The sequence below is a fragment of the Bison bison genome, unplaced genomic scaffold (genome assembly GCF_000754665.1).
Source record: "Bison bison bison isolate TAMUID 2011002044 unplaced genomic scaffold, Bison_UMD1.0 scf7180017864063, whole genome shotgun sequence".
In the NCBI taxonomy this organism is placed as follows: domain Eukaryota; kingdom Metazoa; phylum Chordata; class Mammalia; order Artiodactyla; family Bovidae; genus Bison; species Bison bison.
Window position 1 is genome coordinate 15,639,655 of NW_011494635.1, and position 19,655 is coordinate 15,659,309.

Consider the following 19,655-nt stretch of genomic DNA (forward strand, 5'->3'; position numbering starts at 1 on the left):
GCCTCTGCTCGTCTCTTTGGCGGACCTCCCTGGAGCAGGTTATTCTTTAACGTACGACTGCCCACCTCTCCCGTCCCTTATGTAACTCCAAGGACTGTGGTGGAGCCTTCCCTGGCGATCAGCGGCCACCATGCGGCCCAGCTCACCTCTCTGAGGAACCCTTCGGCCTGAGGACCGCCCCCCAGGGCTTGCTCCCCTTCCCACTAGCCCGACCAGAGGCAGTCTCAGCTGACCTGGCCCAAGTACCTGGCACGCCCAGCGGAACCAAACCCCACCCCCAAGGCTCTCAGGGTGAGAAGAGCAGGCTGAGGTATAGGGATCTGGGGCTTTATTGAGAGCCTGCCCTGCAGAGGACATGGCAGCCAGGATCCGGGGGACCCCACATGCTGGCAGCGCTGCTGTCTGGAATTTGTGCTGTCAGTTGCATGTGGGGGAGAGGCTGTGGGGGAAAGAAGGGTTCGCAGCCCACTCTGGAGGAAGGATCATCTGTAATTGGGTGTTCAGGGCAGGGAAGCGATGAAGACCCCTCCCCAGGCTTAGACAGGAAGCAAAGTGTCTCTGTGCCCCGCACACGTCCTTTCCTGATAGGAGCTGGAGCTCGGGGGCTCCAGAGGTGCTCCCATCTCCTGGATGCTCTCATACACGTTTTCCAGGAGGCTCTTGTCCATACCCAGGCCCCCAAGAGGGAGGACCTCGTAGGCTGGGTCACTCCCCAGAGCCAAAATTGCTCCCCCACCTTTGGGGTCTGGCTGGTCTGTGGCAGGTCCTGGGTCCCTCCTTTTAGGTTTGTTGACCCTGGAATACAGGATGTCCACCTGGAGAAAGGAAGCCAGCCCAGGGAGGAGTCAGTGCCATCCACTCAGTGAAGGATCTGCCCAGTCCCACCCACCCTATCTCATATCCTTTGGGTTACCTGAGTGGGTGGGATTGCCTCGACCTTCCCCTGCCCCAGGCCTTGGGGGCCCCGATCTGTTCCCCTGAACTTCTGGACACAAGCATACTCAGCTACCACAGGTCTGGCCTCAGGCCCAGGCCTGGCATAGCTGCTGGTCAGCCGTGCCCCTGCCCACACCCCAGAGCTAACTGCCAGCCTGGCCCTGGGGATTGCTGCCAGCCCCACGTTGGAATAGGTGGCCTCTGGGCCAGTGGAGGGCGCAGCCAGGGGCAGCTCCTGGTGTGAGAAGGGTGTTGGGGGCCTGGTTATGCCTCTGGATGCCTCCAGCCACTGTGGACGTAGGAGATCCATGCTGGCAGGCCGTGGGGCTGTGGGTGGAGAGAGGGCAGAGGTTACTGGGAGGTCTGGGGATGCCTGCCCACCTCTAGGCCCTGGCCCTCCCACCAGCTCACCTCTGCTACAGGGCCGGCTGAGGTGCAGTTCATGCAGCCTGGTGTCCGACTTGCTGAGGGAGCAGTGGGGTCGTCTTAGCAGTGACTGGGGGCAAGGAAGGCTGGTCGGCCTCCAGATGGCCCCACCCTGGCCCCAGCAACAGTCTGGCCCCAGGGATACTCTGGCACTCACCACTTCTGCTGGCATCGCACTGCCCTGCAGCCTGGACGGCTGCCTCCGTGCCTGCTTCCTGGGTGGCAGAGGGTCATCAGCCCAGGGAGGCAGAGACACGGGTCAGAGATGTCAGCCTCCGGTCCAAGGCCCGTCAGGAAGTATATGTACAGAGCCGTGCTGGGCCTGCCCGAGTCCCCCCCCTCTGGCTGTAGAGCTGAGCCAGGCCCCACCCAGGGCAGGCAGGGATGGACATACCTGTTGCAGGTTGTGCACAGCACCCACAGCCAGAGGAGCAGTGTGAGGCACCCTAGGACCCAGAGAGCAGGAGGGACTGAGGACCCCTGTAGCCTCATCCTGTGAAGATGTGGACGAGCCTGCAAGCTGAAGACTGGTGCTGGAGGCTGAGGGACTGGGGGACTGGGAACCCACCTGACAGCCCCACTTCTGTGTCTCATGTTGCCAGGAGGTCCCCTCCCCGCTGTGCACTGTGACTCAGCACACAGGAAACCCCACGTCTCGGTAGCCCCTCCCTCCTACGGAGGCCGAGGGGGCATACCTTGGCGCCCACCTTCCCATCTCTGCCTGGGGGTGCTGGTGTGAGGTGTGCTCTGCCTGGCCCCCACAAGGACCTGAGTTGGCAAGGATGACCCAACTGATGGCTGAGCATGGGGCCTGATTAAGGCCCTGCTGTGGTCACAGGCTGAACTTGAGACCCAGGTCACACCCCAGGAAGGCAAGCCACAGGCCACAGACTCACCTATAGCCACGTCCTACCCAGGAATGGCTCCTGTCCAGGTGGTGCCTCCTGGCCGTCCACTAAAGACTGGCCCTCCAGGGGTTGGGAAGCTGGGGAGTCAAGCAGGCTGGAGGGGCTACTCTAAACATGGACTCCCCTTCTCCCCCTGGCTCACCACCCCTCCCCCTCCCACTGCCCCTGCCATTGGATGTCCACTTCCTGGAGTCTTGGCAGAGCTGCTCGGGGGCAGGGGGGAGCAGGTGTCCAGTCGCACAGAGCTATGGGGTGGGGAGTCTCTGGAGGTGGGGGCCAGTCTGCCCAGGCCCAGCAAGTGGGCTTTCCTCACCAGAGGGCCCAGGTTCCAATGCCCTGACTTGGTAGGGCCCAGGTCCCAATGCCCTGACTTGGTAGGGCCCAGTCCTCCCAGACTCCAGCCCTCAGCTATCCTAGGAAGGCACTAAGGAGCTTGGGGCCCTGACCAGGCCGGAAGCGAGTGGGCACTCACCGAGGCCAGGACGTGGTGTGGCTCCTCCGCCGTCTGGAGGCCAGAGTAGCACTCACCGAGACCCGGGGGGAGTGCGGCTCCACCGTCTGGGGTGGCGGGCAGCTTGGGCACCTTGAGGCACAGTGCCTTTGTCTCTCACAGCCCAGCTCCCCACTTCACTTCCTGTGCGCCTCATCTCATCTCCCCGCCACGGCAGCCGCCCCCACCTGCTGTGGCCCCGCCTGGGGTCTAGACAGTACTTGGTGGGGCGAGTCGGCACTGCCTCCACCCATGATGTGCCAGGTGCACGGGTGAGGAGACATGCACAACACCCCCAGCTCGCTGGGTCCTCCTGCCCCATTAACAGCACTACCCCGGGGCCCAGCATGGCCAAGGTCTCCTCCCACCACAGCTCCACCCATTTTTGGCTGTCAGGCACTGTTGGGGGGCATCCTAGGCTGTGACCCACATCTGGGAGAGCAGCAGGGAGGCTCCTGGCTCTGGGTTTGGGCAGGGGCAGCAGGCTCACTCAGGACCCCTCCAGCCCAGCCCTGTGACCTGGCGCAAAGACCCCTACTCCCCAAAGACCCCACAGCCAGTTGAGCCTCCGATGAAATTAGACACTGCGACAAAGTCACTTTAATGTCTTTGCTCACGAGACACCCCAGGACACTGGCAGGTGGACTCAGTGTGCAGGGAAGCATCAGGAAGGGGCCCCTGCAGCCTGTTTCTGCTCAGCAGTGTCCACATGCCAGAGGCCAGCAAGAAGGCCCTTTGTGAGGTGTAGCCACAGAGCAGGCTGGCCCTTCTGGTGGCATCCCCGCTGTCTGCCCAAGGGCAGCAGGAGCCAAGGCCCCTCAGTTCTGTCCACAACACGTGCAGGGCTCTAGAACTCAGTCATCTTCTTGTGGGTGTCGGCCTTCCTCTGTTCCCGCTGCAGGCCTGCCTCCTGGGCCCGGAGCTGCCCCAGCTGCTGCTGGGCTCCTGCCAGCTTCTCCTGCAGCTGGGCCGTTGTCACACTGTGCCTGGGGAGGGCCCCACATTCAGCACTGCCGTCCCACTCCAGCCCCTCCTCAGACCCGGCCCGCCACCCCCGAACTCTCGCAGGGGAAGCTGGGCAGGGGTGAGGCACCTGGGGCAGGGCCACACGTACCGGCCAGCGTTGCGGGCAAGGGCCTCCTGGATGCCCCGGATGGCTCGCTGGGTCTGCTCAATCTTCTCCTCGGTCTGGAGGAGCCGCAGGCTCAGGGCCCGTTTGGTACTCCTGCTGGCATGGTATACCTCCTTGCCGCTCCTCCCAGGGGGCGCCGCCCCCACCTCTGGGGCCCCCGGAGCCCCGCCTTTCAGCTTCTCATTCAGGAAGTCGAACACACTGCGAGGAGGTGGGCGGCCCCCAGGTCCACTCCCTCTGCTCCGGCACTTTGGGGGCTTGCTGACACCAGCCTGGCCAGCCCGGGTTCTCTTCTGCAGGATCTCTGCACACTGGTCCAGTGACTTCCCACGTGGCAGCACCACAGCATGGATGGGCTCCACCCGGCCCTCTGCATGCCGGCCCAGACCTAGGGGAATGCCAGGCTGGCACTGCCACTGGACCTCTGGGCCATGATGGGGAGTCCCTCCTGTCCCCATGCAGCACACGTGCACTCACCCTTGCCAAACTCGTAGCCCATCTTGGCGAGGAGTCTGGAGCCAATGCCCCGAGTGTGCACCTCCCAGCCGGCAAAAGCAGAGCTGCAGGTCCCAGGGTTGGCAGCACCAGGTTCCACCACTGCAGGCATCAGACGGCAGTGGCTTAACCCAGCTGGATGCAGGGCATCCTGGGTTCCAGCCAAGGCTAAGCCAAGAGCTCAGCTCTACACAGCTCTGCACAGCCGGCCCCCAGGATCCCCAGCACCCTGCCCAGGGCGTGTGGCACAAGCAGAAGGCAGAGCCCGGCCGTCTCCACGACCTGGTCACAGGATGGCCCTCTTCCACACTCCCTATTCCCTTGTGGAGAGCAGTGCTCCCCTCCATCAGTATGGACAATGCGGCTAACGGACCCCACATGGGCACCCCCACCCCTGGGGGGAGGCCAGACACTGACAGCCGATCCTTCATCCAGCCAACAGGTCCCTGTGCCCTGCAGGAAGCTGTCCCTTCCTGTGCATCCCATCCCCTCCCATGGCTTGCGTGGGACTATGGTTTCTGCGTCTGTGGGTCTCTGGACATGCCCCAGGTCCAACACACACCCTTGTCTCCCCGGGAGTGCGTCCTTGTACTGACCACAGTGTGGGCCCTGCCAGCTGGGAGCCTCTTGGGGGTGGCAGCAGCCATACCTCGAGCATAGCTGGGGTCATCCGCATCGCTGCCGTCCGAGTCAGAGGACCCTGCAGGCTCTGTGCGCAGCGGGGGCAGGATGCTGTCCCCTTCTACCACAGTCTCTTTCAACAGCAGAGAGTCAAACTTGACTGTGTAGTAGCCGCTGTCTACATCTGGAGGGGCACAGAGGCAGCAGGGCAGCACACGGAAGTAACCTCTCTGGAAGGTGGGAGCAGGGTGGGGCCAAAACCAAGGGGGCCTTGTTCTTCTCATGTGTGGGGTGGGACCCCAACACCCACCCAGAGAAGTAGTCACGCAGGACTAACACATGTGACACATGGAGAGGGCTTCCTGGGAAGGGCCCGTCAGGGAGGCCCCGGGGCAGCCTCACCAGTGATCCGTGCTGGGTACCACAGACCATCCTGCCGCTTGGCCAGACACGCAGAGCCGGCCTGCAGGGAGCTCAGGTCCGGGTCCTGGAAGGGGCGCAGCTCGTCCACTGAGACTACCTGCCCGTGCGAGAACCTGCAGAGAGGGCCGCATAATTCAGGTATGGCCACCAGGGTCCCACAAGCCCAGAGAATCCAGTCTACCTGCCTGGACACAGCCCCATGGAGACATGAATGGAGAGAGGGACACACATGTCCAGACATCTACAGACAGGCATATAATACACAATTATGCGCATCTACACTGAACACAACATGTATATACACGCAACACCCACACGTACACACGCCCACACATATACACTCAACATGTATACACACATCACACCCCCCCACACATGGACACGCACCTACACACATAGACACTGAACACATGTATTCACATGCAATACACCCACGCACATATGTACACACACCCAGATACATAAACTGAACACGTGTATAAATATGAATGCACACCCATACCTATACACGCATACATATATACACAGGCACACACATAAGTGCACTCATGCACACATGTATGTACACACGTGCATGGACACAAAGAGGCACATACATTCACACATGCACCATACACAGGCACACACTTACATACACAAGCACACAAATGCATGTATGGACACATACATGTGCTTGTGCTCTAACTCTCAGAGGGACCTGGGTGCCCTGAGGACTAGAGGCTTCAGGTTACTCTCCAGCCTCCTGGGCTAGAGTCACGCACACACAGGCACACACGTGGCTGGGAGACACACTTGTGACAACAGTGCCCCGGGACCTCTCCACTGGACACAACAGGTCATCAAGACAGGGGGTCTGCTTGCGTCACTCACAGGGCTGAGTCCTCCCCAGCCAACTAGGAGGACCTGGCTGTGATGGTGCTGCCTTGTCTTTGTCACTGAAACAGTGACACCAAAACGAAAACCAGGAGAGGAGGTGGGACAGGAAGTGTGGGAACAGAAGGCTGCAACTTTGAACCTGGCCAAATAAAGACAGGAAGCCACCAGGCACACATCTCCTGCAGTGCCCCCGTTTCAGGGAGGAAGCGTTCTAACCCACAAGAGCAAGCAAAGACAGGCCCTGGCTCCGACACACAGCCAGCCTTGCGTGGGGAGACCGTGGGGAGAAAGGAGAGGAGAGAAGGCATTTCAGTCACCTTCCTGGGTGGGGTTCTGGGAGGTTCCTTCTCACCCCTGCCCGTCCTTGGGCACCCAGGGTACTGCCAGTGACCAGTGGCACCAGCAGATGCAAGACCAGTCCACGTGTCTTTTGGCAGGCACGGTGGTTGAAAAGTCCTGCTCAACCGAGGAAAGAGACCCAGACCCAGGGGGAATTTGGCCAAACTCCTCCTCAGCACACCCAGACACCACCAATAAACCTCCCTGCAAGAATCTTCAGTACTCTTAGAAGTCCTAAATTTTGTTGTCCTTCTTAAGCCAGCAAGTCCGTCTATAAAATGACCCTAAAAGAGTATGGTGGACTTTGCATATGGTGGACATATGCAAAGATTGAGCCAGAAGGGTATGAACCAAACATGGAAGACAGAAATAACCGAAGTTCCCAACCGTGGGAGCAGTTAACAGCATGTGCATGAAATCAACGTCAACTAAGAGCACAGGCAGCCTGACCAATGGAATGAAGGGCACCCAGGAAAAGATCCTAACATGACAAAATCTACGCAGGACAGAAGAGGTGTTACTACAGAGGCAGGAAAAGACAGACTACAGATTTCATAAGGAAAAAATTTTAAATGTTTCCCAAACTCAAACCTCCAGCAACACCCCTACTTAATCATCTACCTCACAACATTTATGAATAGTGCTTATGATTTATGAGTAATTATAATTATTTGTGAATAATTGTAATTATTTATCAATAACACCGTCTAGAATAATAAGTAAACACATGAATGAGAAAACAAGCATTTAGAATAAGTGCACATCATAACTGTGGTTTATCCCAGGAATGCAAGGGTGGTTCAAAAGGGGAAAGCCATTCAATGAAACACAGCACATCAACAGAACACCAGCATATCAACTGATACAGAAAAGACACTTGGAAAAACCCAACGACCTTGCTTGTTAAAAACACTCAACCTGATAAACAGCATCTACGGAAAACCCACAGTTCACATCACACTCAAGGAGGGGAGGAGGGGTACTTTCCCCTAAGATCAGGACCAGACAGGAAGTGCTCCTGCCACTAGCATTCAGTATAGTACTGGAAGTTCTAGGTGGGGCAGTTAAACAAGAAAAAGAAATAAAAGCCAGCCGAATTGGAAGAGAATAGGCAAAAGTATCTCTGTTTGTCAATGACATAATTGTATACGTCTGATTCTTTGCGCCCCCAGGGACTGTAGCCTGCCGTGCTCCTCTGTCTATGGCATTTCCCAGGCAGGAATACTGGAGTGGGTTACCATTTCCTCCTCAAGGGGATCTTCCCAATGCAGAGATCGAACTCGCATCTCCTGTGGCTCCTGCATTGGCAGGTAGATTCTATACCACTGAGCCACCTGGGAAGCCTCAGGAAATTGGATACCCACATGCAAATGAATGAAGTTGGATACTTACATCATACCATTAGAGCATATAATTTACAAGGGAAAAAAAACCTTTTAAAGGATATTTTATGTCAAAATTGAGTAAGTTGTATCAAATATTCAAGGAAAGCAACATGAACCAAGAATCGTATACATGTTCATCAAAACTGCTGAATTGTGTCTTCATGAAAGACACAACCAGAGCCTAACAGACAAGCTGCTGCTAAGCGCTTCAGTCATGTCCAACTGTGCGACCCCATAGACGGCAGCCCACCAGGCTCCCCCGTCCCTGGGATTCTCCAGGCAAGAACACTGGATCGGGTTGCCATTTCCTTCTCCAATGCATGAAAGGGAAAAGTGAAAGTGAAGTCGCTCAGTCGTGTCCGACTCTTAGCGACCCCATGGACTGCAGCGCACCAGGCTCCTCCATCCATGGGATTTTCCAGGGAAGAGTACTGGAGTGGGGTGCCATTGCCTTCTCCAAACAGACATGCTAGGTCTCTACAAATGTTATTCCTGTGAGCCCTTCCTAAAGAACCTACCAGAAAATAAGTCTCAGACAACCAACATGACTAAGAAGACCCTGACAGACGGGTAGATGGGAGCAGGAGACGCTAAGTTCCTTCCAGAACTAACGCTGAGAGTGAAGGGAGACAATGGGCCGCGATAGCCATGAGAGCCACCTGTGCAGGTCTAGTGCAGTCAGATGGCAGGGAGAATGGGAGGTGCGCGTCAAAATGCTTTAAACAGTTTTCAGTCGTCATAACTAAAGAATGAATGCTGTTCTGAGAGCGTCCTGTGTATGCAGAATGGGATAAAACAAGTTAATTATGGGACATTGGTCCTTGAAGACCAGAGTCCTGAGGGAGAGAAGGATATACAGATGCAATCCAGAAAAGATTAAGAAATTAGTATGAACTCACTAGGCACTTGTCCTTGAACATACAGATGCACTAATACAGACATTAGCATGTGTCCACCTGCACTTCTAGCTCTGTCTGCTGAAGAGACCTAGCATTGAGCCCCCTGCAGTGAAGTGCATCCCAGGGCCTCCACTGTGAGTCTTGAAATAGCATTTGCCATTAAAAGAAACCAGGACTTCTCAGAGACTTGGCTGCTTTCAGGGCTGTGGCAAGAAGAGCACAGGTGAGGGTGGGGAATCCTGATTTCCAGGACCGTGTCAAGAGGGCGAGGTGCCAACATGAAAAGGCTCCACCTGGCAAGGGTGGGACAGCTTGAGTTTCAATAAAAATCAGCATTTCAGTGGACTGAAATTCATCAAATGCATTTAAGTCCATCAGTCCACAAGGATATTAAATATTTTTTAAAGTGAATTTATCACCTCAGGATGAAAGAGAACCAATTTGTTATCTTGGAAACTAAGCAGATGAAAGAGAAACATCAGGCATTATCCTGCCTTTTCTATACAATCTGTCCCACTACCTAGCCAGCTTCTACAGGAGGAGAGGTGTCTCTGAAACACCCTAGCTGGTAAATGAGCTGATGGAGCTGAAAGCTCCTTGTTGCAATCCACACCATACCAGCAGATCCAGGCACTGAGCATCACATGCTGCAAGAAGCAGCAGAGCACTGAGTTGTGCCCAGGTGGGGCCCCGAGAGTGAGCAGGTCCCAGGATCCAGCTGCCAGCCTTCTGGTCACTGCAAGAATGTGCTGGGCTGCACCAGGGCGGTGGGTGATGGTCAGAATTAAAGGGTCTGGCCCTTCAACAGTGAAACTGGGAAGCCAAGAAAGGCAGGAGTGGGGGTACACAGTCAGATTCAGACAGCAGCCTTTAGACGTGAGCAAGATTAAACTGCAACATTTATACCTTAGCCGTATCTGAGTGATACACCACAAGGAACACAAGGAGGCGATTATCATAAAGGTTGGGGTGGTGGTTCTTTTTGGAAGAAGGAGAAGGCTGTGTTTGGGCTGAGGCACAGAGGACCCCAGGGTAACTGGCAGCTTTGTAGTTTTCAGCTGAGTACTCAAGTGTTACAGTGATCCCTTGTGCTGTCTTTACTTCCTGGATTTGACCTTTAAAACAACAAGATAAAAATTTTAAGTCCACTGCGTCCTTATTCGATGTTAGGTACTGTTTTTCTTTGCATATTAATGCATTCCACCCTCTTAACAACTGCAAAAGACATGCTCCTCTCTGTTTTATGGATAAGGATACTGAAACACAGAGCGATAAAGTTAGAACAACGTATGAAAAAATGTTCAATCTTCCTAATAATCGAGGAAATACAAGTTCAGTCAAGACCACCTCTTCACTTCAGTGGGTTCGAATCCACAAGTCAGAGAACGTGACCGAGAGTGCCTAAGGTGACTATGACAGAGCAGACCAGGGACTTGGAAGCAGACAGAGCACAAGAAAAGACAATGCTCGTGCCACCCACGCTGGGGACATTCTCAACAGAGACAAAAGATGTGCACTAGGACTTCCAGTGTGTTCTTTTTAGTAAACAGAAACTGGGAAACACCAGGAGACAGAATAAAATATGGCATATTAATGAGGAAAAATAATAGCAGTTAAAATGCACAAAACAGTCCTATAAGTATCAATGCAAACTTCTCTCCCAGACACGCTCAGTGAGAAGAGCAAGTTGCAAAACAAAGCAGGCTGTACAACACAGTTTAATTAGAAAATAAAGCACAAGAATATTCTGTTCACAGACACACGTGCCTGTAAAGGATTCACACGCTAGAGAGATGCTCATCATAGTTGTGACAAGCCTCCCGGGAGGGGAGGATAGAAAGGCAGGTCCCAGGGCACTTCAACACTACTTTATCTTTACAATAAATTTTAAATAAGTAAATTTTAAAATAAAAATCCAAAGTAAAAGCAACAAAATAACTGTCACACCTGGGTGGTGGTGGGGTTGGTGGGCTGCATGGGTCAGGCCTGAAGCTGACAGCAGGCAGCAGCATTTCAGAGCCCAACTACCCCTCCGGGGTCCAGCAACCACAGCAGCTGTAGGGCCTACCTGGCGGGCTTGCTGCCAGATGAGTGAATACACGTGAAACCCCTGGAACAGTGCTGCCCAGAGGAAGCAGCACATGTATATGTCAGTTCTCATCCCCACATGGGACGTGGCACAGGGACGGGGAGGAACCCTCCAGAGGGACCATGGCAGGAAGGATGGAGGGCTCCCTGCTCTGCTCCTTAACTCTCTGCTGGGGGACAAGGCAGTACCACCCTGTGGAAGCTCAAGGAGGCTTATGACTGATTCATGCACTTTTCTGTATGTACACTACACTTTTCACAAAACTCATGGGGAAAAAGGAAAAAAAGGGGAACTGCACCAAATAAGACTCTGGGCCCAGCAAAAATCTATAAAGAAATAAGATAATCAAACAGCTGAAGATATTGAATAGTTACCCTGGACTACTGACTAAAGAAGAAAATCATCTACTAGAAATCCCAGGAAATACTCCTTGGAAAGGAAAAAGAAGCAAAATTAAACGTAATATACGTAAGGAAAACACAACATCATTACAACATTCGTGATTAAATACGAAAAAGGTCTTGCTGTTAAGTTGGTGAGGTGTGAGAGTGACAAGGAGGTTAATTTTTAACATAACATCCTTGTCCCTGAGGTTAAGCGGGCATCCTGAAGTACTTACAGGCAAAATGCCCAGTAAGTCCTACAACCTGCTTTAAAATACTCCAGGGGCAGTAACAGAGAATACAAGAGTAGCAAAACATTGACCTATCAGACAGTGTGAGCAGTCTCCATGCTACTCTCCCTAGTTACCGGGTGTTTGACCACTTCTCTAATAAAATATCTAAAATATAAGTAAATTTTAGAAGTTTCACTTTGAAGCATAAGACAGGTCACGGTGGGGGGGGCGGCGCTCCATTCTTTTCAACATAAACCCTTCTGTACTTCTGACATACCTGGGGGAAAGCCAAGAAGACCTCTAAACAAGGATACTGCTAGAAGAACCCCATGCCCCTATAAAGTTTTCTTCTCAGCATTTTGCTCGGCCAAGAAAAACAAAACTGCAAAGAACTGCAAAGGTTCTGTCCGCAAGTCCCCGCGCCCCGTGCCCCCCGCCCCCACTGCTAGGGGCCTAGAGAACTCATGCCTTACCTGCAGTTTTCCTGGAAGCGGCACTTCCCCTCCAGGAAGAACGAGCAGGGCTTCAGGGACTTGTGAGTGGGGTAGAGATAGAGCACGCGCACGCCCGGGGAGCCGTCGTCCGCCTCCTCGGTGCCCACGATCATGGCGTTGTGATACTCCAGGGTGCCCCAGGCACTGTAGTAGGGGGCGTTCACCTTTCTCCCACTCAGTGCTGCCCCGCCCTCCTCGTCCTCCCCGTCGTCCTCCTCTTGCCCAGGCTCCGTGGGTCCTGGCCCAGTCTCCCTCGAAGGAACAGTCTCCAGTTCTGCCCCGGGGGCTACCGGCACCTCCGCCGTCTCCGCGATGGCATTTTGGAGAGCCAAAGACTCAGCATCCTCCTGGGCTGGGCGCTCTCCATCCAGCGCCGCCAGCAGCTTGCTCTTCCTGACCGACACCAGGCTGGCCTCAGTGAGCTCGATCAGCTCCTTCAGGTCCCCCTGCAGCTGGCGTAGGTCGGCCAGCTCCGAGGGATCCAGGCCAGCGCCCAGGGCCAGCTCCACCTGCTGCAGCTGCGCATCGTAGGTCCGGAGGGCGGTCTGCAGGCTCTCCTCGTCCATCCTGCCGGGAGGGGCCGATTTCCCGGGCCTGCGGGGCTGGGTCCCTGGGTCCTCAGAGGGGAGGCGTGGGAGCCAGAGCTGCGGAGAAGAGAAGATAGATGAGTCTGGGACCGACAGCCCCCGCAACGCCGGCACTGAACGCTGGCCGACCGCAACCCTCGGTGGACAACCAGCGGAACCAGTCTCTTCGTTTGGACCTGGAGAGATTTCAAGCTCCGAGAGGAGGAGCCAAAACTGGCCCTTGGCCGCCGGCCCCACGGCCTCGATTCCCTTCCCGGGAGCTGCCTTCAAGCTCTTCCGGGGTCTATGCGTCCAAGTCTAGTATCTCCGGCCGGGCCCACACCTGCGGCCTCGCGCCGCCCGTCTCCGCTAGGCCAGCAACCTCGGGCCAAGGCCCCGTTGCCCAGACCCCCTCCCCCCAGCCAGGCCCTCCTCCGCGCGGTCTCCCGGCCCCCGCCACAGACGGCCAGCCGGCCTCACCGGCCAAAGCCGCCCGGCGCCCCACTTCCGCCCTTGCAGCCCACTGGCGCTTCCGCCCGAGCGCCGCCGCCGGCGGAAGTGTCTGGCGCGGGGGCTGCCGGGAAGGCCCCCACCTCCCCGGCCTACCAGCGCGCGTCCCGTCAGGCGCCGCGCGGGGTTAGCGCGGGGTCGGTGGCTCCGCGGCTCGGCGGTCCGGCCGGCGGTCGCAGGTACATCGAGGCGGGTGGGCGGAGCTGGGCCCAGGCTCGGCGACCGGTCCGCAGTCTGTCCGCGCCGCCCGCCCGCCTCACGACTGCTCTGGGCAGTCACCAGTCCTCAGACGCCCCGTCTTTGAGAGGCGCTCGCGGCGGGCGGGGGCCGGAGCGGGCGTTGGTTAGGGAGACCCGAGGGGAGCAAAGCCTGAAGGGAGCCCGGGCAGGGGAGCAGCTAGAAGCGGGGCGGGACGGGCTGCCCTCTGCCTGCGAGCAGAGCGCCCTGGCCGGGCCGGAGTGGGCGTGTGAGCACCTGGAGCGCGGAGCCGATTCTGTAGCATTTGCGGAGGCGTAGGCGGGCGGAGAGGAGGGGAGGGGAGGCGAGGCGGAGCCAGGAGGGCCTGGGCTTCAGCTGTGAGCGGCCGTGCGGGCAGCTGGACCCTCTGTCCACGGTGCGGGCCGTCTCGTCCGTGACCGATCTCGGGTGCCCAGGGCAGGATGTACACGCTGCTGTCGGGCCTGTACAAGTACATGTTCCAGAAGGACGAGTACTGCGTCCTGATCCTGGGTCTGGACAACGCCGGGAAGACGGTGAGTGCCGCTCCGTGTCAGCGCCATCCCCCACCCCCACAGTCCTTTCGGTGTTTTTTTAGCTGCGTGTTCTCCACCCAGGCAGGCTCTGAACCCTGCTTAAGGTCATAGGATAGATACAACCAGCCGATTTAAAAGGCAAATGTTGTTCTCTTTTGCCTTGTTGTAAAGGAATAAGCCCCAGGAGGGGTGTTTGAAAACTATTGCAATTCTATCTCACGCCTCTCTCTCTCTGCCCTTAGACCTTCTTGGAGCAGTCAAAGACCCGATTCAACAAGAACTACAAGGGGATGAGTCTGTCCAAAATCACTACCACCGTGGGCCTAAACAGTAAGGGTCCTTTGCGGGTGTGGGTTGGGGGCAGAACGCTGAGGATGCTGCAGTGTGCACAGGCCACGGGTGAGGCCTCTGCTCCATTCAGCCTGCTTCTCCCAGGAGAGCTGGCAGCTGGTGGGTCAGGGATCAGAACTGCAGCCTCACCTGTCTCTTCTCTGCAGTCGGCACTGTGGACGTGGGAAAGGCCCGCCTGATGTTCTGGGACTTGGGGGGGCAGGAGGAGCTGCAGTCTCTGTGGGACAAGGTAAGATGGATGGGTGCCACGTCGGCTCCCTGGCACCATCTCTATCCGGGTGGTACCTTAGTCTCGTCCTTCCTTTTCTCAGAAGGCCTAGGATTCTTCTTCTTTCCTTACTCTTGGCAGCTTCTGTGACCCACTTGGTTCCTGAGGCTCACCCCCATCCCAGTTCCTCAGTCACACCCCCAAGAGCAGGGATGCACTGGTTCCTTTAGGTTTAGAGATTTTGTTGCTAATCAGCACAAGACGAGACAAAGGATGCCTGAGGAGCAGGGAAGACACATGCCTCTTTGGCTCTCAGCTTCAGACCCGGGGCCCGAGTCTCCCCCATGGGGTCCCTCCTACTGAGGGGAGGATGTCCTCTAAGGCTCACAGCACCTGTCTCTTTTTTCAACCTTTTGAAGCATTTCTGAGACCTCAGAATCGGAATTAGTCTTTCACTCAGCCTCTGCCAGGCACAGGGTCCAGCAGAGAGCAGGGTGGAACGAGCTTCTTCCCCTCCCCAACCCAGTGGACAGCCAGGGGCACTGACAGGCTCGCTCAGCTCTAGGGGTACTGACCACCCCGGCACTTGCCGATGTCTAATGCCCTAGTCTTGGTTTCTGGCTTGACCCCAGCAGGGAGTCCTTGGTCATTTCCCCCTCTTTCTCCCCAAAGTGTCCTCCCTGTCCTGACCTCCAGCCAAGAAGACCCTGTCCATTTCATGGCCAGAAGGTCATTGACAGGCTCTCTGTGACCATTTAAGTTGGACCAAGCCAGGGGCTGTTTGTTCAAACCTCAGATCCACACGGGGACCTGACATTCTTTACAGGCCAGGGTCTCAGAGTAGCAGGGGCAGGGCGTGTCAGAGTTTAGCAGCTGGCAAGTGTTGTGGGGGATGAAGATCTGGTCAGGGGCAGGGTCATCTTGGGCGCTGCCCCATGTCAGGCCAAGCTGGCTGGGATCCCATCCCCTTGGCAGGTCACCATGGCGGGCAGCTATGACATACTCAGGTAGCTCTGGTGGGTCCTGCAGGAGCTGGCGCACTGCCCACCATGGCAGCCAGGACACAGCCAGTGAAGGTGCTCTGCTGCCCTTGCGCCTCTGGCTGGGGTCTGGCTCCTCCCAAGGGGAAGCCAGCTTGGTGGTTGGTGGTAGCCCCAGCTTCCACTTCTGCTCATGCCATAGCCTTGCCATTGCCTCCTCACGAGGACTGAGCCTGCCATCTCGGCAGGATAGGCCCTGGATTTCTCACATGCTCTCCGACTCTTGAAATGGAGTGGGTGCCCTGCCTCCTGCTGATGGCATCAGGTGCCTCTGCCAGGCCAGGGCTTTGCTGGCCTCTGGTGACTGGGTTGCACAGGGGTGCCATGTCCCCAGCCGTGTGAGTCACCAGGAGGAGTGTAAAGTGGGTCTCCTGCTCTCCCCTTGTTCTGAGACTATGTCCCGGGGCCTGTCCCTGCCCCCTTGCAGTCCGACAGCATCTGGTGGACCTTCACTCCCACCTCTACAGCCTTACCTCCACCCAGCACCTCTGCTCATGCTACAAGCTGGTACTTATAGGTTTGTGCACGTGCCGGCTGCAGGCCATGTCTGTGGACCCAGTGGACCCTGCCACAGGGAGGACTTGTGGCCTCCGTCTCTCCAGGCCACACATGAGAGCCTCCAGAGTGTGGGCATTGGTGACAACTGTCCTCAGGATCTGGGTCTGGTGGGCACCATAGGTTCGCAGCTGCCACTGCTTCCTGGTCATACCCTGCTGGTGGACCCAGCCCCCATCTGCCAGGGCCCAGTCACACACCAGTTGAAGTTCTCTGCCACCACGGGGGTCCGGGACGCAAGTAGTGATTCCCTCACTGACTTGCTGCAAACCCCACAGTGCCCCTGTCTGCCTAGGAGGCCTGCACTGTTGGGCTGCAGCTCCCGGGTCCCGTATCACCCAAGCAGGCCAGCTAGAGAGGCCTCAGGTTTGGGGTTCATGGTTGGTCTGTGGACCAGGAGGCCACCCATGTTGAGGGATGTGCAGGTGTTCCCAGTTCCTGAGTTCTTGCCGGGCAGGAGCTGGGGTGGAGACAAGAAGGATGCAGTCACCTGCTCCTGCGACATGGGCGTTTCTGTCCTCTTAACATCAGGACAGAAGGTGGACTCACCAGGCCTTGTTTCATGTGTCTGTTTTCCCAGGGATGCTGCTGTTCACTCCCCACAGCTCTCCCTGTACCCTGGGCTCTGGTGCTTGTGTGTGTGTGTGTGTGTGTGTGTGTGTGGAGGCGGGGTGTTTCTTGTGTGGCTGCTGCTGCAGGAACCCAGGGCCGGCTGGCCTGCTGGTGCCAGCCTACAGAGCTCCAAACTCCCTGGCATGGCTCTGTCATTGGCCCTATTGTCCCATGCAGGGGTCAGAGCTGCCTTGAACATGTAGGAGGCCTTCCCTGGCTCCCTATTGGTATTCCTACTGCCTTGCTGTCTGCACTGGGTCCCCCTACCCAGGTGTATAGAGACCTGGAGCCCCATCCTTTCTCCTCTGGCCACTCTCCACAGGCCAGGAGTGTGGGTAGGTCTCAGCAGTGGATCCTGAAGTGGGGTTCAGAGCACAGCACCTGGGAAGTGGGTGAGGAAGGTGGCCACCCTGTCCCAGCAGGTCTGGGGTGTATCTGCACTCTGCCCTACCTCCAGGAAGCACCCTAGCAGGGTCTCCCAGCTAGGGGCTGCCCTGAGGTGGCTGAGTGCCCGAGGCTCAGCACCTGGTTTTCCTCCTGCCCAGTACTATGCAGAGTGTCATGGTGTCATCTATGTCATCGACTCCACAGATGAAGAGCGGCTGTCTGAATCCAAACAGGCGTTTGGTGGGTACAGCCAGCCAGGCTGGGGATGCGGGGAGTGGGAGGGTTCAGTCTGCACAGTTCCCATTCCAGAGCTGGGCTGGGGGGAGGTTGGGCCACGCCAGGACAGGAGGGCACCAGCCAAGTGCGTCCATGTGGGGTTGGCAGGGATGTGGGGACCTGTGTGGAGGTGGATGAAGGGTGCTCACTGCCACCTCTCTGCCCGACCCAGAGAAGATGGTCACAAGCGAGGCGCTGGACGGTGTCCCCATCCTGGTGCTGGCCAATAAGCAGGATGTTGAGGTGAGCCCCTAGGCCAAGTGGGCTTCTGCTCCTGCCAGATGGGGACCTCTCCCAGGGGAGGGCCACTGCCTTCCTCAGTTACCCTGAGTGTGGCTGCCCCAGGCGAACAGAGCACCCCCACCCCCTGGGTTCTTCCTGCTGTGCTGGCACCTCTGCACCAGAGGCAGCAGTGCCCCATTCCTCTGCAGCCAGGGGCCTCCTGCTGGGCAGACCCAGGTAAAGGTCTGGAAAGAGTGCAGAAGCACCTCAGGGTGGGAGTCAGTGCTGACACCAACCTGTCTGCTGCCCTTGAGCACAGTAGCTGTGCCGGCCCCACTCCATGAACCACTGGTGAGAGGTGGCATCACAGCAGCCGTTCGCATGGAGGGGGCCCTGAACAGGCGGGTGGCGTGTTCTGTAGCATCTGGGTCGTGCTGCCAGGGTGTGTCTCCCTGAGGCTGCTAACCAGGCAGGTACCCTCCTGGACAGTAGCCAGGAGGCACCTCCTGGAAGCTTCCCACCTGCCCTCTACCCCCACAGCTCTGGGAACTGCTCCGGGGGTAGAGGGTGGGCAGGGTGGCAGGCCTACCCCTCATGGCCTCACCTCCCCCAGACTTGCCTCTCCATCCCTGACATCAAGACTGCGTTCAGCGACTGTGCCTCCAAGATTGGCAGGCGGGACTGCCTGACCCAGGCCTGCTCGGCCCTCACAGGGTGAGTGGGGTTCACCCTGGGCACCGGGGGCCACAGCCAGCCCTGCCTCATGCCCATTGTCTCCACAGCAAGGGGGTGCGTGAGGGCATCGAGTGGATGGTGAAGTGCGTCGTGCGGAATGTGCACCGGCCGCCAAGGCAACGGGACATCACATAGGCACACTTGCCTGTGCGCCCACCGCTTGTCCTGAAGAGCTCCTGCCCGCTCCACACCACCAATCCTGGGGCTGGGTTGGCTTTGCCTTTTGGTTCTCCCATTTGCTTTGTTTCTTCTCTAAGACAAATTTTTCTGTGTGCAGAAAAGCGGAGGCTTCTGCTAGGGGTGCTGGGGCCTTAGGGATGCCAGCCGACCACCAGCAGAACTTATGGCCATAGCAGGCCTAGACCTGCCTGAGGCCCAGTTTGGGGCCCCCGCGGGCCACCTCTCCTTTTGGAGCTGCTGCCCCAGCAGGCCTGCTGGTTTGGCCCTGCATGGGGCCTTGGTGGGGAGCTGCTTAGAAATAGGTGTTTCAGAGCTGTGGGGCCCTCCATAGTGCTCAAGGCTGCTCTGTGTCTCATGCCCATGGAGGCAGCTATGACAGTCCTTGGCCTCTGTCCCCTCTGATCTTGGACTCAGGTGGGGGGGGTTGGTGTCACCTGAGGGAGACCTGGGCTTGTTTCTATCCCTGTCCTGATGCAGCTTCAGGAGGAGGCAGGGAGACCTGCCTGGGAGGCTATGAGCCCCACCCACTGGCCCAGCCACCTTGTTTTGATCTCCAGTGAAAATGGGAAAGCTAGGTGGTTGTGCTGGAAGTGGGCATCTGCTCACCCCCACCCCCAGCCTGCCTGCCACCCACCCAGAATAACCTGGAGATGAGCTCTGGGTGTGAGGAAGGCCGGCAGGGTCCCAAGGAGCCCAGGCTAGTAGTGTGCTGGGCCTGTGCTCCCCACTGGGGGTGAAGGCCGGGGTTGCTCTCAGGTCTGGGCCCTTTCCAGTCCTGTGTCCAGGGGCACAGGCCCTCCAGGCAAGTCTGGTCCTCAGGACCCTCCCACGTGGCCCTTGTGGAAGCTGGTGACACCCCGTGAGCCTAGCCATGGGCAAAATAAAGAGTTGGAGTGGCTCCCATCCATCATTCTCCAGAGGCCCGGTGGCTTTGTCTGAGGGTCAGGTTCCCCAGGCAGCTGGGGAGGAGATGCTGGGAAAAGGATGAGTCAGGGCTGGGGGTGGGTGCCAGCTGCAGGTGAGGTGACTCATTGAGGGGGTGCTTTGATCCTGCCTCTCCCTGGGGCCCTTCCTGGAGGTCAGGCAGGAGCCTCCAGGGCTGGTGGGGGCTGCCGGAACTGGGAGACCTAGG

At 57.3% G+C, this 19,655-nt stretch overlaps 4 protein-coding genes across 9 annotated transcripts in view; 1 reads left to right on the forward strand and 3 right to left on the reverse strand.

Annotated features, from left to right (window-relative positions):
* Positions 1–469: 469 nt before the first annotated feature.
* On the reverse strand, positions 470–3,288 carry LIME1 (Lck interacting transmembrane adaptor 1). 5 transcript variants are annotated; one of them, XM_010836564.1, is made up of 6 exons: positions 2,259–3,288; positions 1,757–1,855; positions 1,520–1,577; positions 1,348–1,432; positions 914–1,263; positions 470–815 (listed from the first exon to the last, which is right to left on the reverse strand). In XM_010836564.1, exons 2-6 carry the CDS (start codon positions 1,852–1,854, stop codon positions 537–539), a joined length of 870 nt encoding a protein of 289 aa, XP_010834866.1. In that variant the 5' UTR covers position 1,855; positions 2,259–3,288; the 3' UTR covers positions 470–536. The 5 variants fall into 5 exon arrangements, with proteins under 5 accessions (XP_010834866.1, XP_010834869.1, XP_010834867.1 ...); XM_010836567.1 differs by having other exon boundaries at positions 2,743–3,287; XM_010836565.1 differs by having other exon boundaries at positions 1,757–1,882; positions 2,743–3,287.
* A 45-nt stretch (positions 3,289–3,333) lies between these two features.
* Positions 3,334–13,242, reverse strand: ZGPAT (zinc finger, CCCH-type with G patch domain). The gene is made up of 7 exons (XM_010836562.1): positions 13,176–13,242; positions 12,109–12,773; positions 5,411–5,544; positions 5,037–5,192; positions 4,370–4,489; positions 3,875–4,280; positions 3,334–3,746 (listed from the first exon to the last, which is right to left on the reverse strand). Exons 2-7 carry the CDS (start codon positions 12,693–12,695, stop codon positions 3,608–3,610), a joined length of 1,542 nt encoding a protein of 513 aa, XP_010834864.1. The 5' UTR covers positions 12,696–12,773; positions 13,176–13,242; the 3' UTR covers positions 3,334–3,607.
* A 45-nt stretch (positions 13,243–13,287) lies between these two features.
* ARFRP1 (ADP-ribosylation factor related protein 1) lies at positions 13,288–19,432 on the forward strand. 2 transcript variants are annotated; one of them, XM_010836569.1, is made up of 8 exons: positions 13,288–13,384; positions 13,859–13,957; positions 14,200–14,287; positions 14,455–14,537; positions 17,269–17,350; positions 17,559–17,629; positions 18,222–18,322; positions 18,391–19,432. In XM_010836569.1, the coding sequence occupies exons 2-8, from the start codon at positions 13,865–13,867 to the stop codon at positions 18,476–18,478; spliced, it is 606 nt and encodes a 201-aa protein (XP_010834871.1). In that variant the 5' UTR covers positions 13,288–13,384; positions 13,859–13,864; the 3' UTR covers positions 18,479–19,432. The 2 variants fall into 2 exon arrangements, with proteins under 2 accessions (XP_010834871.1, XP_010834872.1); XM_010836570.1 differs by having other exon boundaries at positions 13,864–13,957.
* TNFRSF6B (tumor necrosis factor receptor superfamily, member 6b, decoy) overlaps positions 19,431–19,655 on the reverse strand; it is a 2,490-nt gene continuing 2,265 nt past the window's right edge. The window contains exon 4 of the mRNA XM_010836643.1: positions 19,431–19,482. Within this exon, the coding sequence (XP_010834945.1) occupies positions 19,431–19,482 (52 nt within the window). The remainder of the gene's footprint in view (positions 19,483–19,655) is intronic.

Bases quoted from the DNA above. Each gene is read 5' to 3' on its own strand.
- LIME1 (XM_010836564.1), bottom strand. From the start codon at position 1,854: ATGAGGCTACAGGGGTCCTCAGTCCCTCCTGCTCTCTGGGTCCTAGGG. The intron at 1,578-1,756 runs GTATGTCCATCC...TCTGCCACCCAG, and splicing joins CTGTGCACAACCTGCAACAG to GAAGCAGGCACGGAGGCAGC. The intron at 816-913 runs GTAACCCAAAGG...TCCTTTCTCCAG, and splicing joins AGGCAATCCCACCCACTCAG to GTGGACATCCTGTATTCCAG.
- ARFRP1 (XM_010836569.1), top strand. From the start codon at position 13,865: ATGTACACGCTGCTGTCGGGCCTGTACAAGTACATGTTCCAGAAGGAC. The intron at 14,538-17,268 runs GTAAGATGGATG...CCTCCTGCCCAG, and splicing joins TGCAGTCTCTGTGGGACAAG to TACTATGCAGAGTGTCATGG. The intron at 17,630-18,221 runs GTGAGCCCCTAG...CACCTCCCCCAG, and splicing joins CCAATAAGCAGGATGTTGAG to ACTTGCCTCTCCATCCCTGA.
- ZGPAT (XM_010836562.1), bottom strand. From the start codon at position 12,695: ATGGACGAGGAGAGCCTGCAGACCGCCCTCCGGACCTACGATGCGCAG. The intron at 5,545-12,108 runs GTAAGGCATGAG...CCCTCTCTGCAG, and splicing joins CGCTTCCAGGAAAACTGCAG to GTTCTCGCACGGGCAGGTAG. The intron at 4,490-5,036 runs GTATGGCTGCTG...TGATGCCTGCAG, and splicing joins TGACCCCAGCTATGCTCGAG to TGGTGGAACCTGGTGCTGCC.